This window comes from Schistocerca serialis, chromosome 6, assembly GCF_023864345.2.
Source record: "Schistocerca serialis cubense isolate TAMUIC-IGC-003099 chromosome 6, iqSchSeri2.2, whole genome shotgun sequence".
NCBI lineage: Eukaryota > Metazoa > Arthropoda > Insecta > Orthoptera > Acrididae > Schistocerca > Schistocerca serialis.
This window is the reverse complement of record NC_064643.1, coordinates 760,916,714-760,935,075: the sequence shown is the minus strand read 5'-3', so window position 1 is coordinate 760,935,075 and position 18,362 is coordinate 760,916,714. Positions and strand designations below refer to the sequence as shown.

The window sequence follows — 18,362 nt, the reverse complement described above, 5'->3', positions numbered from 1 at the left end:
TCATTTTTCTCTGACGAGTGAGGTGAACACGTACACAATTGCTGAGTGGAAGGATCTTAATATACTGTCATTGTGCATGCAGTTCCTCTGTATGGTGAATGTGTCACCATACGGTGTGGCTTCACGGCTATGCTCACCATGTTTTGAACACATTGATGCTCAAGATCCAAAGATGTGCAGTGTGAGTGGCTAGCATTACTGCAATATGCGTTGCCAGCATATCATGCCCAACCTACAGGAGAGAGATGCATTGAACTCAACAGTTTTTATGCAAGATGAGGCCCTACTGCAGATCGCTCGCGAAGTTCATCTGCTTCTCAGAAACACATTTGGAAATATTGAATTATCAGCCAATCATTTTGAAATGCTTGACCAGCACAATCCCTGTGATTTCTGGTTCTGAGGGTAACTGAAGTACAAGATTTACCAGTGGAACATCACACATGTGCTGATCTAAAGCGCAGAATATTAACAGAGGTAACCAACATACCTACGGACATGCTTTGTTCTGCTGTACAGAACGCAATCCTGCACTTTCAGACTCTTCTGGACACCTTTTGTAGCAATAATGGTACTGATATATAATGGTATGATGTACCGTAACAGCAAATTAAAAGTGTTTCAATTGAATTGATTCTGTATTATACCTCTGTTGTGTAAGGTCTTTCTGCAACGTTAAGTTTTCTCAAGTCTTTCTTTTCTTTTCCAACCATCTCAAGGTGTTTTTTTAATTTTAAAATAAAGTTAGAAATGTTCTTCATTGGCCTGCTATCATTCATTCTGTACATAAGACCACAAAATTTTAATTTCGTCTTTCTTATTGTGTTTGTGATTGTTCCTATGTTTCTTTGTAGATCTTCATTTCTCCTCTTTATCCAGTTGTTATCTTTGTTCTTTTGTGATTCTAAAATTTTTCTGAGTGTTTTCCTTTCTTTCTTCTCCAGTTTGTCTTGATCACCTCATTTGTATGGTACGTGTTAACCAACTATTGTGATGAAAGTAATGATTTTTGTTTCATACCCAGAGGCAAGGCTGATCTATCGTAAAAACCTCTCCTGGCCAACCACAGTAGATTTTCATCATCCATATATTTACTCAAATGGTTTTTCAAATAGCTAAAGCACTGTAAAACAAGGAGTCTGGTTTTACTTATCATGTTTTCACTATGTTTCTGAAATCATTTAGCTGGATTACATTGATGTAGGAATCATATTTGAATTATGTAAAAATATGAATATTATTATTTTGAGTTTGTCTACATATTCACTGTTGTGATTTTCCCATTCTTTTTGTGTTATTACTTTTTGTTATAGCTCCAATATGAATTGCTATACACCACATAGAGGAGACATTGAGTGGCAGACAGGCACATTGAATGCACACTGCTGGATATTATTTAGCTAAATACATATGGAATCTTTATTCAGTCCACCTCTCTGCCACTCAATGCCTCCTCTATGTGATGTCCCTTTAATATTGCTATCATTCTGTCCCAGATTTTCCATTGTTTGTTGTAGTTCCTTGTGACTCAGAATTATTTAAATTCATTTCTTTGGCTGCTTTCAGTTTACTGTAAAGTTTTCAGAAGTGCATTTATTTAATGAGTTCCTGTAAAGTTCTGAAAAATGTTATGCAGTTTTCATACAAAAAAAAAAAGAAAGAAATGTAGTAAGCCTGCTGTGGTTTTGTATTTTCTTCTTAGCTTGCTTATATATAATTGTTGAATTTTTCTGGGTTCATATTTATTGTGCATGTTTCATGCTGCATCAGTGATATATTTGAGTAATTGTTACAACTGAAAAATACAGCACTATTAAGTCATATGCTGTTGCAGCTGCAAAAATGTGGATTTATATAAGAAACAGAAGTATTTAGAGGAAAAAATTCTGATCTATTTCTCTGAGAATTTTGGGTTATGCAGCACTGGAATAGAAAATGTGCATAACCTAATGCAGATATAAGTAATGCAGTAAATGAAATGTATCTCAAAATGAAAATTATTTCATGAAATATGACATTAAGTATGTGAATTTTGCTTGTATCAGTGGCTTCAATGTCATTAATTTTGTTGCTGTATGAAAGGTCATAAAATTGCAGGCTATAATTGTGTTGGTGCTTTTCACTTTCATTTTTAATGCATTATGAAATCTCTGTTGCAGATCCGTCTCTCTATTACTAGCAATGCTAATAATGGTTGTGTGCGATCTTATAAACCTAAAACTCTGGTTCCTACTATTACAACATCAATTATTTTAAATTATGCTGTTGATTCAGATGAGAAGGATGCATTGCTGTTCTACCTGTCAAGCAGTAATTCCTCATCAGTAAGTCAGAATGATATACACTTGCATATTGTAATCCAGAGTAATTTGTATAAAAATACTTTTTAATTTCAATTCTAGAAAGATTTCATAGCGCTCGAGATGGTAAACAGAAAAATTCGTTTTCTTTGGGATGTTGGAGGTGGAGTGGGAATTATCACACACCCCAGAAAAATAGAAACAGCTGTTCTCAAGGAAGACAAGAACTGGTATCGCATAGAGGTGGAGAGGTACAACTTACATTCACTGTTGTTGAATTCCATTCATTTGAAACAGTGTCATATGACATTAAATATTGTGTTCCTTACAGGACTAGCAACATAGCAAAACTTGCTGTTAGGCATCAAGTTTTACCTGATGGATCACCAGAATACAGTGGTGATCCTCAAACAAACAGTACTGCTCCAGGATTTGGACGTTTAGATGTTGGAGCAGATGATGTTGTTTGGATTGGAGGCTTACCACCATACATTCCTGTTCCACCACAGTTGCTCAGTGCAAGAAAAAAGTTTGTCGGGTGTTTGCATCGAGTTGTTCTTGATGGAAGACCAATAGGATTGTGGAACTTTAACAGTGAAATCAAAGGAAGTTGTACAGCTTGCATTGAAGGGTTAGTTGTATTTTGGTGGACACAGTGTAATTTTATCCAGTTTAATAAATAATGAATTAATTAAAGATAATTCTTTTTAAAAATTCTCATTCTTTTTGTTTCACAGGGTTGAAGAATCACGAGATGAGCAATCATACAGGTTCACTGGTGATGGATATGCCATACGAGATGCTACTTTGTATGATAAATATGCTTTCAGTATATCACTGAAAATCCGGACGTTGGATGAAAATGCATTGATATTCATGGCTGTTAACAAAAATAAGGTACCATTAAGTGCTCATAACAAAAATAATAATGACAACAATTAACCCTAGCTCTGTGCCTTTCTTAGACGAAAATTTACTGCATTTTGGTTGGTGAACTCAATTTACTGCTGCCATGTTATCTCTTGTAGTTGTGATATCTCACTCTTTCTTTAATTTTATCTGCCAGAATATGGCGGGCAAAAGCAAGAATGTGGATGTGGGCACTCTCAGTTGTTTGCAGTGGCTGCCAGTTTCAACCCCACCCACCCATTCCAACCCAGTTATGAGTCCCCTTTCCAACTCCCATACCCTTCTATCACCACTCTTTCCAAATGGAAATGCACTCGGCAATGAGGCCTGCTGGTGACTTTGTGTGTTGTAATTGTGTATGTTGAGGTCTTCTTTGTAGTAAAATGAGAGTTAGTGGGAAGAAAATGGCCAAGAAGTAGTTAAGATGCTCAAAACAAAAATATAATAAAGCTTTCCACTTTAAATCACAGTCAAAAGAAAGTTACTTGTTACTGAAAAATAAAGCAGCACTCAGTTTCTGCTTTGTAATATAAAATTACTGGACTGGGATGTTGTGGAGCTTCGTAGTCCATCCTTATGCCACCTCCAGCCCCAACCCCTGCCCACAGGGATTATTCCTGTGGAAGACCCAGGTGCAGTACCTGCCCAATCCACCACACGCAGCACTTTCTAGTCGCAGACTTATCCTACCCCATCAGAGGCTAGGGCACCTGTGTAGGCAGCCATGCCATATACCACTTCCGGTGCAATCATTGCAGAGCTTTTTATATTAGTATGACTACCATCCATCTGCATAGCAGGATGAATTGCCACCACCTAACTGTAGCCAATAACAAAGTGAACCACCCTGTGGCACAGCACACAGCGGAATATAACACGCTTGATTTTAGTGGCTGCTTCACAAGCTGGGCCATCTGGATTCTCCCCTCCACCACTAGCTTTTCTGATCTGTGCAGATGGGAGTTATCCTTACAACACATTCTCCTCTCCCGAAATTATCTCTGCCTTCACGTACAATAACCTATTGTCCTCACACCCTTCATCCAACAGTTTCTGTCCTCCTTTGTTCTGTCACTCCTCCCATTTCAAGTTTCCCATCCCTATTGTGCCCCCACATTCTCCCAATGCCACCAGCCGTTTCCCCTCTTTGCTGCTCTCCTTTTCCCTGCCTCCCCCCTTCCTCCCTCACAATCTGCCAGATGCCATGTCAAGCTGCCTTGTCTAATCACGATGTAGTCCCTGCACGCCCTGTCAGGTAATGCTGGCTCTTCTACTGCTATCCGTTCCCTTTCCGTGCCCCACTCTCCATTGCGTTATGGCCACACTGATCAGAGAGAGTTATCATATATGTGTGAGGTGTGCTTGCTTGTGGGAATGTGTGTGTTTTCTTTTCTTTTCTTTTCTGTTGAAGACTTTGGCTGAAAGCTAAATGAGTAACAGTCTTTTCATTGTGCCTGTCTGCAACTCATCATGTCATCTTTATGATGATCAGCAATCTATCCTTTTCATAACATTTTTGATATTCCAACCTGTACTCCCCCTTTTTTGATTTAATGAGAAAAAAGTTAAAAAAAAATTGGTATATGCCAGGAAATACCAGGAGAATACTATGTTATGTTGTAAACCACAAGTAATATATTGAGAGCTCACAGTTTGAGGCATTGGCAGTTTACATCTTTCCTGGAAGAACTTGATTGTGAAAATAGTAATGTGCCTTATTTTTCGGAAGTATGCTGGTTGAGTAGAGGTGTTGTTTTCCTATGGATTTCCAAGGTGTGTAAAGACGGAACACTTTTCAGGGACATGAAAGAAAAGATAGTAAAAGAATTATCTCTTACTGGGGATAAGATATTGAATTTCTAATTTAACTGACCAAACACACACAATACTAATTTTCTCTTGAAACCAAAATGGTGTCAAGCACTTTGATAATTACCTCATGTTTGCGCAGTAAATTTGCATTGAAGACAAAGAAACTTTCAGAATATTCATGTGTGAGATTTCCAAACATTAGATTAATTGTAAATGGAAAAAATATGCTAAAGGAGACACTGAATAAACGTTTCTATGGATTTGTTACTGTGCTACAGGCTATGAGAGAATGCTTGCTTGACAATGGATTTAGGGATGTAAATCAGTTTGAATTTGAATTTAATATTTTTGCAACTACTTTTGTAGTAGACATTGGAAAGGTGTCTCCTGAAATAATGTTGCAGCTCATTGTCTTTCATTCTGTGCTCAGCTTAATGACACCACCCTTTAGGAAAGATGGCAGCCAGCATAAGGAATGTTCACAGGTTACTAGTGATACTTTGTGGCATCTATATAGACCATCCTTGTTGTAGGCACTGTAAGACCTGCTGGGGAGTGAGATCCTGCTTGACCCATTTTAGTGCCATTGCTCCACTGATGGGAAATCTATGTAATGTGTGTTGATATAGAAACAGACTGTGTCATATAAGGTCAATAATGGGCCTGTGCCAATAAGAGTAGTGCGACAGTGCTTCAGCATCAGCCTGCTGGTGAAGTAAATCTTGTGGTTGCAGACACTCAGACATAATACCCACCATTACATGCAATGCACAGTTCTCCTTGTATTTTGCAAAATGCCAGAAAATAGTTAGGTGACAGATCCATTAGTCCGCCTCTGTAGCTCAGTGGTCAACACGTCTGACTGACATGCAGAGGACCTGGTTTCGACTGCTAGAGATTTTTCCTTGGTGGGGGACTGGAAGGGGGTGCACTCAGCCTTGTAATGCCAACTGAGGAGCTACTTGAGTGACATGTAGTGGCTGCAATGTCAAGTATCCAACAACTGCAGGGAGAATGGTGATCTTTGTCCCAATTGTAACTGTGTGGGTCTGAATGCAGAACTTTTACTTCCTTCCCCTTTTTTTTTTTTTTAAGACACTGCACTACCGAGTTTTTTTGGAGACATTGGGAATTCATTCTGATGGAATGACGCTATTGGAAAGCACTGGCTGCCAAATTGATGGCCTTCCAAGTGTGTAGTTTCCTGAGCAGCATATGGGCAAAGCTGCTACTTCAAGAATACATATGCACTGCACAAGTTGTGCATTTAAATGGGATATTTTTTGTAACTGATTTAGGAGATCGGTGACTGTCACAGCATGTCAGCATTTGATAGGAATATGGTATAAAAATTTATGTTATCTGAAATTATTTCAAGGTATTCATCACAGGCAAATTATCAATGGCCAGTGAATGTGCCTAGTTGGATATGTGCTTTCTTTGCTTAGATGTGACCTTTGTTTAGAAAAATTAATACTTGTGATGGTTTCACCATGGTCTAGATTACTGTAGAACAGCTAAAATGAGATTGAATAGTTAGGAAATTGTAAACAAAAATCCTGTGGATTCATTTAATATACTGCAGTCCATATTTAATAGTGCAAAACAATTGTTAGAGGCTACAGAAGTGGTAAGAAATCCTTTCATCATGACTGAATGGATTTTGAAATCAAGTGATTGACATAGTGAAGTTACAGCACTGTAGAATGTAATGGTGTAGGTGAAACTGGTGTCAGCTTGAAAAATGGCGTCCTGGGTATCAGTCTGGAACATGATAGGGAGATGCAAGATTGCAGTATTTGTAACCATTCACTGAAGAAAGGCAGTGTTTATCTCGGTGGAGGGTGATGATTTGGAGTACTTTTGGCTGTGTTGGCATACTCTGGAAGTGCGTTTAACTCAATAGTAGTAGCAGTGACACCTGTCATGGGGTTTGTAGGAGTTTTGGCATAAAGCTGTATGTGATACAAGGACATTAACAATAAAAAAATCAGAGCCTGCTACCACAAAAAGAACTGAGCACCATCTCTATGAGGACTTAACTTGTACTGCTGAGTGGGGGTTGGAGTTCATACAAATGATTAATTTACTATTGACAGAACTTTCATAATAGTCAGGTTTACATGTTTGTGTGCTCGACAGTGTACTTCCTTGTCTGGCAAAAGAATAACTACATCGCAAATAAAGGAGTCAGCATAGTAGTGTTTACATTGCGTGTTTGACACATGAAATTATACACCGACGAGCCAAAATGTTATGACCACTGCCCATCGTGATGTTGGATGCCACTTGGTGGCATTGTGAGCATGTGATGCAGTAAGTGGGCTTGTGACACAGTAACAAAAGTATGTTAGTGGAGCAGACATGGTCAGAGGATCACCCTAATGAAGATATGAGCTGCAAATGGGGCAATCCATTGAGATAAGTGACTTCAGCAAAGTACAGATTATTATTACGCAGAGCCTCTGAACAAGTATCTTGAAAATGTTGAATCTGGTCGAATGATCATGTTCTACTGTTGTGAACATCTACGTAAAGAGGCAGAAAGACAGTAAAACTACCACTAGGAGCTAAATGGTGGATGTCCATGACTCTTCACAGAATGTGGGGTTTGAAACCTTGTCTGCTCTGTAAAGAAGGATGGATGTTGATCTATGGCATATCTGTCAGAAGAGCACAATGTTGGTGCTGACGCAAGTGTTTTGGAGCACATTGTTCATCGTACATTCTTGAACATGGAGCTCCGCAGCAGACCATACATGTTGACATGTTGACCCAACGACACTCTCGATTATGATTGCAGTCGGCATGGGACCATTGGAATTCAACTGTCGATAAATGGAAATGTGTTGGCTCTTAGGGTGAATCACATTTTTGCTACACTACGTCAATGGAATTCAAGAGTAGGAAAAGGGAGAGAAGGAAACATAGTAGGTGAATATGGATTGGGGGAAAGAAATGAAAGAGGAAGCTGTCTGGAAGAATTTTGCACAGATCATAACTTAATCATAGCTAACACTTCATTCAAGAATCATAAAAGAAGGTTGTACTGTACACATGGAAGAATCCTGGAAATACTAGAAGGTATCAGATAGATTATATAATGGTAAGACAGAGATTTAGGAACCAGGTATTAAATTGTAAGACATTTCCAGGGGCAGATGTGGACTCTGACCACAATCTATTGGTTATGAGCTGTAGATTAAAACTGAAGAAACTGCAAAAAGGTGGGAATTTAAGGATATGAGATGTGGACAAACTGATTAAACCAGAGGTTGTACAGAGTTTCAGGGAGAACATAAGGGAACAATTGTCACAAATGGGGGAAAGAAATACAGTAGAAGAAGAATGGGTAGCTCTGAGGGATGAAGTAGTGAAGGCAGCAGAGGATCAAGTAGGTAAAAAGACGAGGGCTAGTAGAAATCCTTGGGTAACAGAAGAAATATTGAATTTAATTGATGAAAGGAGAAAATAAAAAAATGCAGTAAATGAAGCAGGCAAAAAGGAATATAAACGTCTCAAAAATGAGATCGACAGGAAGTGCAAAATGGCTACGCAGGGATGGCTGGAGGACAAATGTAAGGATGTAGAGGCTTATCTCACTAAGGGTAAGATAGATACTGCCTACAGGAAAATTAAAGAGACCTTTGGAGAAAAGAGAACCACTTGTATGAATATCAAGAGCTCAGATGTAAACCCAGTTCTAAGCAAAGAAGAGAAAGCAGAAAGGTGGAAGGAGTATATAGAGGGTCTATACAAGGGTGACGTGCTTTAGGACAATATTCTGGAAATGGAAGAGAATGTAGATGAAGACGAAATGGGAGATACAATACTGCGTAAAGAGTTGACAGAGCACTGAAAGACGTGAGTCGAAACAAGGCCCTGGGAGTAGACAACATTCCATTAGAGCTACTGACGGCCTTGGGAGAGCCAGTCCTGACAAAACTCTACCATCTGGTGAGCAAGATGTATGAGATAGGCGAAATACCGTCAGACTTCAAGAAGAATTTAATAATTCCAATCCCAAAGAAAGCAGGTGTTGACAGATGTAAAAATTACCGAACAATCAGTTTAATAAGCCACAGCTGCAAAATACTAATGCGAATTCCTTACAGACGAATGGAAAAACAAGTAGAAGCCAACCTTGGGGAAGATCAGTTTGGATTCCGTGGAAATATTGGAACATGTGAGGCAATACTGACCTTACGACTTATCTTGAAGAAAGATTAATACTCTCTTTCAAATTCTAAAGGTGGCAGGGGTAAAATACAGGAGCGAAAGGCTATTTACAATTTGTACAGAAACCAGATGGCAGTTATAAGAGTCGAGGTGCATGAAAGGGAAGCAGTGGTTGGGAAGGGAGTGAGACAGGGTTGTAGCCTCTCCCTGATGTTATTCAATCTGTATATTGAGCAAGCAGTAAAGGAAACAAAAGAAAAATTCAGAGTACGTATTACAATCCATGGAGAAGAAATAAAAATGTTGAGGTTCGCCGATGACATTGTAATTCTGTCAGAGACAGCAAAGGACTTGGAAGAGCAGTTTAATGGAATGGACAGTGTCTTGAAAGGAGGATATAAGATGAACATGAACAAAGCAAAACGATGATAATGGAATGTAGTCGAATTAAGTCGCGTGATGCTGAGGGAATTAGATTAGGAAATGAGACACTTAAAGTAGTAAAGGAGTTTTGCTATTTGGGGAGCAAAATAACTGATGATGGTCAAAGTAGAGAGGATATAAAATGTAGACTGGCAATGGCAGGAAAAGCGTTTCTGAAGATGAGAAATTTGTTAACATCGATTATAGATTTAAATGTCAGGAAGTCGTTTCTGAAAGTATTTGTATGGAGTGTAGCCATGTACGGAAGTGAAACATGGACTATAAACAGTTTGGACAAGAAGAGAATAGAAGCTTTCGAAATGTGGCGCTACAGAAAAATGCTGAAGATTAGATGGGTAGATCACATAACTAATGAGGAGGTATTGAATAGGATTGGGGAGAAGAGAAGTTTGTGGTACAACTTGACTAGAAGAAGGGATCGGTTGGTAGGACATGTTCTGAGGCACCAAGGGATCACAAATTTAGCATTGGAGGGCAGCGTGGAGGGTAAAAATTGTAGAGGGAGACAAAGAGGTGAATACACTAAGCAGATTCAGAAGGACGTAGGTTGCAGTAAGTACTGGGAGATGAAGAAGCTTGCACAGGATAGAGTAGCATGGAGAGCTGCATCAAACCAGTCATCAATGTAAGTGGTGGCTTGAAACATGCAGTGTGCCATGGGTGAAGGCTGATGGGAGCATAATTATGCTATGGGAGACATTCTCCTGCACGTGCAAGGAACCTGTGGTAGTAATCGAAGACAAGCTGGCAACTGCAAACCACGTGCATCCCTTCACCCGTTGTCTTTCTCAGTGGCAATTTCATCTTTCATCAGCATAATTGTCTGTGTCTTGGAGCCAGAACAACGCTACAATTGTTTGAGGAACATTACAGTGAACTTTTGTTGATGTCTGTGACCATATTCACCTGATGTAAATCCTGTGAAACCTATCTGGGTTGCTCTCAAGCACCATCACTTTGTACACAAATCAGCATCCCATTATTTACATGAATTACATGACATGCCACATACCTCCACAGACCTACCACCAAACTATCAGATCTCTGATATGCAGAATCAGTGATGTATTTCTCACAAAGCTGGGCTGACAAGCTATTAAACAGGTGGTCATAATGTTTTGGCACATCAGTGTACTTGCACCTGAGATGGTATAAGTTTGTTGCCCATGTTCATTTTAATACCCCATTCTAAATTCAACTGCCCTGAAGCTTTATATGCTGGTTAAGCTGTATACAGTCTTATATTAAATGACACTTTTGCCTAACATGGGTCTCTAGCAGGGTCCAAATTTCAGGCATGCAATTTTTCTGGATCTACTCATGGAGTAAAGTTTATGAAGTAACCGAAAAAATTTATAGTCCAGACAATATTTAAAAAATTCCCTCTAAAGACATGTTCTTTGCGTGAACTGTGATGAAGTTTTGGCACAGCCAATAGTGAGCAAATCTCAATCATCTTTGGTCTTGTTAAAGGACAGGAACTAAGACAGTGGCAGGTAGGCAACCAGTGGAACTGTGGCACCAATGGCTGAGGCAATTTTAATGACTAAGAAATTTGATTTTCTGTGCCATCAATTGTCATTGTTGATAGTTGTGCTCCTCCTGCTATTTTGCACATACTTCCTGTTGTTCTGTGTTTTAATTCAAGAACTTCAGCAGAGTGAAGTCCACATTGTTCAACATTAGACATGTGTGAAAGTTGTGAACTTGTTATCATTTTATTAGTTTACTTGCAAGCATTTGCATCTTTAGAATAAGAAGTGTCTGGAGGTGATACCAAAACAATTTTGCAAGTGCCATGTAACTAAAAATAGGAATTATAGTAATGTCACCATGTCTTTTAATTGTGTGCTTTGCAAGATTTTTGGTGTTTCAGTATCAGTGACACTGTAATGCATCCACATTTTAGCATTAGTGACAATGAATAATAAAAAAAACGTTATTTTAAACAATGTAATTGCATTTTACTAGCAAAATTTCAGCCCCACGAGGTTTGTTGATTGTGCTGTTTGTCTCAGAGACATTTGGTACACAAGTCCCAAATGATTGTATTTAAGCTGACAGGTTAACACCGGTTTGTTTCCCACCAGTCCTACCCTCAGTAACATTTAGATATGCATTTATTTATCTGTTGTGACACATAATGTTCTCGCCATATGTAATCATAGCCAAGTCATGAAGTTTGCACGTTCCATCTTTCAGTAGTTCCACTCACGATCATTAATTATCCAAACTGTGTTACACGTGCCTCTAGTCTCAGCATTTTAGTGTTATTATAAGATCCATTTTGCACTTAAATATTAGAGAACTGAGTCATAATATGGTAAACATTAGAGAAACTGCTACTGCATGTCATATAGCTTTATTTTTTATGTCTTTCTTAACAGGACCAGTTTGTAGCAGTAGTAATGAGGGAAGGGAAAGTTATTTTTATAATACTCTATGGTGATGGAAATCGCCTGGAAATATCAACTTCCAATTTTTACAACACTGGAAAATGGTTTCACATAGATGCAATTAGATTTTTTGACCGAAGATCAAATCATGAAACAGGTTTGTTGCAAAATTAATAGTATGTCTATCACATTCCTAGGTAATATTGTGTTGCAAGTGACTTAAGATATCGTATCGTAGTAAGTATTTCTCCAATCTCTTGAAGAAAGTATATAGAGCTAACCATGTCTATAAGTTTCAGTCTTACTCTTATTACAAACTTATTTCATACTTCATTTTATATGTAGATGTATAGATGAATTATATTAGCCCCCACCCCACCCAAAAAAAAAAGGCTGGTAATACATTAACTTTATAATTCTATTTATTATTGTCCACAATTCAGTATTGTTATATTTTCTTTATTTTCCTCATGTTATAAATATTATAGTTATGAACCTGAATTTAGAAGTTTGTAATACATAGACCATTGCAAAATTGAGATTCTCATCTCAGACAATGGAAACTCCCAGTAGGAATATCAACAGTGTAGGGAATGACAGATTGCTATTTACCACAAAGAAGACACGTCAAGTTGCAGACAGGCACAATGAAAAGACACTTCCATAAAGCTTTTGGCCACAGCCTTCATCAGTAAAACACACACACACACACACACACACACACACACACACACACACACACACACACACACAAGCAAGAAGCAAGCACACCTCACACATACAGGACCACCAACTCCAGCATCTCTGGCTGGAATGCTGTGACAGAAAGCTTTATGTAAGTGTCTTTTGATTGTGCCTGTCTGCAAATTCACGTGTCTTCTTCACAGTAAGTAGCAGTCTGTCTTTTCCTACATTGTTGAGATTCTCATCTTGTTGACAAAGACAGCACTAATGATTGTACATTTGTGAGACTGTAAGTCAGACTATGAAAACGGAGTGTATGGAGTGACAACAAAGAAGCTTATAAGTAGGGCCCAGATTTTAATGACAAGTCATATTTTTTTTTGAACTATAGGGTGAATTTTAGAACAATTTATACACAAATCTAGGCATTTTAGTGTCGAAAAATGTATTTTGATTGTGCATATAAAGTCATATTTCAACAAATTTTAGTAATAGGTCATATTGTGGCTAACTTTCAATATAATAGGTCATATTTCCGTCAACTTTTGCCAAAAATGCATATACTATTTTTCTCATATCTTACGGGGCACACAAATAAGAAAACGAATATGTTGCTCACGATACAATATTTAACGTGCTATTATGAAAGATAAACAGATAAATTACCACACAGCTTTATTTCTCAGGACTGTAGCAGAAAATCGGTGTACCACAACAGTCGTTTCGCGAACATAAAACATTGTTGCGCAGAGTCGACAATACGCTCTCAGAGCCAATAAAGGTGGCTTCTGCCATAATAATCATCGCAGTTGCACAGATGTTCCCATTAACCAGTTTGAATACAGCCTTTGCCCTGTTCAGCGTGCCTAAAGCAAAGTGCTCGGACAGCATGAAGTTGCGAGGATATGTTTGAGAATTTGGAGAGAAGTTCTTTAGTACTGATGGGAAAATATTATTTTGTAAACTTTGTGAAGTTAAAGTTTGTCCAGAAAAGCGCTTTAATGTGCAACAACACTGTAATACCACTAAACACAGCAACTGTGTGAAACCAAGTGCTGGAAATAACAGCAGGCAAACGCTTTTATTTGAACAGACAGGTCAGTCGTCAACCGTGCAATCATTCTGTAAGGATTTGTGTGAGATGATGGTGTCCTACAACATCCCATTGGAAAAGCTGAACAATCTACACTTCAGACGGTTCTTGGAGAAGTACACAACACATCCAGTTCCAGATGAATCTACACTGAGGAAGAACTATTTATCTGTATGCTACAATGATGTGCTCAACAAAATATGAATTACTATTGCTGAGCAAAAGATCTGGCTGTCAATAGATGAAACTACAGATATTAGTGGGCGATATATTGCAAATTTTGTTGTTGGTGTTCTAAAAATTGATGGACCTGGAGATATGTTCCTACTAATGTGTGAAGCTCTCAATAGAGGAACAATTTGACGATCACTATTTTGTTTGACAACTCTCTGAAGCTAATGTGGCCGGATGGTGTGAAGAGAGACGACATTTTGCTGCTTGTAACAGATGGTGCTTCATATATGGCAAAAGCAGCCAAAGGGCTTCAGATTCCCTACCCCAGTATGGTGGTACGCCACTTGCCTTGTACATGCGTTGCACAGAGTTGCCGAAGAGGTGTTACCAAATTACCCTGACGTGGACAAATTAATTTCCCGTGGCAAGAAAATCTATGTGAAGGCTCTGATGCAGGTGCAGAAATTCAAGGAACAAGCACCTTCAGCGCCTCTCCCACCTAAACCTTTTCTTAGCAATTTTTCAGTGATATCAAAAGCCATCAAATGACTGGAAGCTGTTGGCACTCAGCTATGTGAGGCCCTGAGTATTGTGCAACATGTGCAGAGTGAGTTGGGTCGAGCTCGTGGTCATGTGGCTGACAAAGTGAAAACCAATTTGCAAAGTGTTCTCCAACGGAATACTGGATATTCTACACTGTGCAAAATTAGTGACAGTCTTTCAGGGAATGCCACAACATTTGAAGATACTGAAACAAAGCTGAATTCCAGTGACCTGGCTGCCTTCAAATACGCTCCAATGACGTCTTGTGAAGTGGAGAGGAGCTTTTCCAGGTACAAAACTATCCTCAGTGACAACTGTAGATCTTTGACAATGGAAAACCTGAAAATGCACCTTGTGATCCAGTGCAACTTTGCAGATACTGAAGATTCACATACGGTATTAAATAATGTGAAACACTTTAAATACTGTTGTTGTTGTTGTTGTTGTGGTCTTCGGTCCTGAGACTGGTTTGATGCAGCTCTCCATGCTAGTCTATCCTGTGCAAGCTTCTTCATCTCCCAGTACCTACTGCAACCTACATCCTTCTGAATCTGCTTAGTGTATTCATCTCTTGGTCTCCCTCTATTGATTTTTACCCTCCACGCTGCCCTCCAATGCTAAATTTGTGATCCCTTGGTGCCTCAGAACTAGCCCTACCAACTGGTCCCTTCTTCTTGTCAAGTTGTGCCACAAACACCTCTTCTCCCCTATTCTATTCAATACCTCCTCATTAGTTATGTGATCTACCCATCTAATCTTCCAAGCATTCTTCTATAGCACCACATTTCGAAAGCTTCTATTCTCTTCTTGTCCAAACTATTTATCGTCCATGTTTCACTTCCATACATGGCTACGCTCCATACAAACACTTTCAGAAACGACATCCTGAGACTTAAATCTATACTCGATGTTAACAAATTCCTCTTCTTCAGAAACGCTTTCCTTGCCATTGCCAGTCTAACTTTTATGTCCTCTCTACTTCGACCATCATCAGTTATTTTGCTCCCCAAATAGCAAAACTCCTTTACTACTTTAAGTGTCTCATTTCCTAATCTAATTCCCTCAGCATCACCCGACTTAATTCGACTACATTCCATTATCCTCGTTTTGCTTTTGTTGATGTTCATCTTATATCCTCCTTTCAAGACACTGTCCATTCCGTTCAACTGCTCTTCCAAGTCTTTTGCTGTCTCTGACAGAATTACAATGTCATCGGCGAACCTCAAAGTTTTTATTTCTTCTCCGTGGATTTTAATACCTACTCCAAATTTTTCTTTTGTTTCCTTTAGTGCTTGCTCAATATACAGATTGAATAACATCGGGGAGAGGCTACAACCCTGTCTCACTCCCTTCCCAACCACTGCTCCCCTTTCATGCCCCTCGATCTTATAACTGCCATCTGGTTGCTGTAGAAATTGTAAATAGCCTTTCGCTCCCTGTATTTTACCCCTGCCACCTTTAGGTGGCTTTAAATACTATGTAGAAATAAAACCGTTGTTTTACTGTTTTGATAGATGATCTTTTCACTGTACTTTGTGTGTAGAAAATAAAACATTCAGACATTCAAAAAATAGGTGCAAATTAGCCACAAACCCGACAGAAAGAAAGAACTATACTTACAATATTTTGAGAAGAGAATTTTGTTTTACTTTATGCTGAATAAAAAATTAAATAAACAAACAAGAATGCTTTAAATATACTTCTAGTAAGTGATATTTTATTTTAAGGTCATATTTATGTAAGTCTTTGGCCATAAATGCTTGCATGTTTTACTGTTTTTGAGGTAATTAAAATCCGGGCCCTACTTATAAGTGATCAGAATGGCTTTTTGTTCCTTTTGTTATTTTTTATTATTGATAATTTTTTTAATACTTATTAATAATATTGTGTGGGCAATATCTTCTGGACTCTTAAAATATGGTTAGGAAAGTCCAGGAAGACTGTAAAAGATGTAGAAGTGAAGGAGACCATTCACTGATCAGCAGGAACATTAAGTCATTGACAGGCACACAAAAAGAATGAAGACTTCACTAATGAGGTAGAGGACACTCCCACAGGTCGGCAGGTGGGCTGGGCTGGGCTGAGAGATCGCGTCAGGTGGGACGGGTAGAGAGGCGTGAAGCAAGAGGAGGGGTGGGGAAGGTAGCAGTCGGCTAGGAGGGAGGCAGCAATTGTGTGGCATAGGAATGATGGAGGGAGAGGCAGCAGGTGCATGAACATTAGAGTCAGTGTGTTTGTGCAGCTTACGGTGAAGATGATGTGCAGGTGTGGATTGAACGGGGTTAGAGACTGGGGTAGAGGATGTGAGTGCAATGGGTTATTGTCTGAGACCAGGAGAATACCAGGAGCGGACGATATGTTGCGAGGCTAGCTCATAATTGTGTAGTTCGGGGAAGCTGTTGCTGGTGGGAAACGATCCAGACAGCGTGGCTTGTGCAGCAGCCTTCAAACTTGAGCATGTAGCACTCGGCAGTGCACCGTTGGGTGGTCAACTCTGCTCTTGGCCACAGTTTGATGGTGGCCATTTATTCTTTGGACAGCTGGTTGGTGATCGTGCCCACATAAACTGCTGTTCAGAAATTGCAGCAGAGCTGGTATATGACACTGCTGCTCCCACAGGTGATCCTGCCTTTCGTGGGATACAATAAGCCTGTGATGGGACTTGCGTAGAATGTGCAGAGGTTGGTGAATTTGGCAGGTCTTGCACCTGGGTCTTCTACAGGGATATGAATAGACCAGGATGTTGTGTAGGTTGGTGGGCAACAGAATACTGCTGTAGGAGGGGTGGGAGGGATCGTTGGTTAGGGTTTAACATCCCATCAACCGTGAAGTCATTAGAGACAGAGCACAAGCTTAGACTATGGAAGGAAATCAGCCATCCCATTACAAAGGAACCAACCAGGCACTTGTCTTAAGTGATACAAGGAAGTCATAGGAAACCTAAATTGGGATGGCGAAATGGCGATTTGAACCGTCACCCTCCCGAATGCGAGTTCAGTGTGCCAACCACTGTGCCACTGCACTCTGGCTCCAGTCTGTGACAATACTGGGTGATGAAAAGGTTTCTTCTTTGCAGCTGGTTCTTGGGGGTTGTGGGAAGGTTAAGGGTATGTGGAATATGGTGGAGAAAATCTCTTTGAAGATTAGGTTTTTGGGATAGCACCTGTCTGTGGAGGCCTTTGTGAGGCCTCCTGCATCTTGGGCAAAGGAAATCTCATCAGTGCAAGTACACTGTCTGTGGGTGGCCAGAGCAAATGGGAACAATTTCATGGTGTGGAAGGAGTGACAGTTGTCAAAATACAGGTACTGATGGTAGTTACTGGGCTCGATATGGACAGAGCCACGGATGGATCCGTCAGAGAGGTGGAGGTCACCGTCCGGGAGGTGACGTGATGGGCTGAGAAGGTCCAGTGAAGAGGATGGGAGAGAAGCTATTGAGGTTATGGAAAAATGTCTTGGTCCTGGGTCCTGATAATTAAGACATCACCATTGAATGTGAAACAGACAAGGAGTTTGGTATCATGGAAGGCTACAAATGTTTCCTCTAGGTGGCACATAAGCAGATTGGTATAGAAGGGTGCCATGTAGGTGGCCACGACCAGACCATGGATTTTTTTTAATATATATATCTTCTCTGCATAGAAGTAGTAGTTGTGTGTGAGGATGTACTTAGTTAGATGTATAACATTTAATGTAGTGGATTTGGAATTCAAAGGGTGTTGGAAGAGTTAGTGTTTGATAGCAGCAAGGCCATGAGCTTGAGTGTTGTTGGTGTGTGGGGAGGTGGCATTAACATTGACAAGTTGGGATCTTGGTGGTAACGGGGTA

The 18,362-nt window shown here is 39.6% G+C and overlaps 1 protein-coding gene across 1 annotated transcript in view; it reads left to right on the top strand.

Moving 5' to 3' along the window:
- Positions 1-18,362, top strand: part of LOC126485073 (laminin subunit alpha-1) — a 715,911-nt gene that overhangs the window by 632,782 nt on the left and 64,767 nt on the right. Inside the window, exons 35-39 of the mRNA XM_050108676.1 lie at positions 2,160-2,324; positions 2,403-2,551; positions 2,632-2,931; positions 3,038-3,197; positions 12,032-12,197. Coding sequence (XP_049964633.1) covers positions 2,160-2,324; positions 2,403-2,551; positions 2,632-2,931; positions 3,038-3,197; positions 12,032-12,197 — 940 coding nt within the window. The remainder of the gene's footprint in view (positions 1-2,159; positions 2,325-2,402; positions 2,552-2,631; positions 2,932-3,037; positions 3,198-12,031; positions 12,198-18,362) is intronic.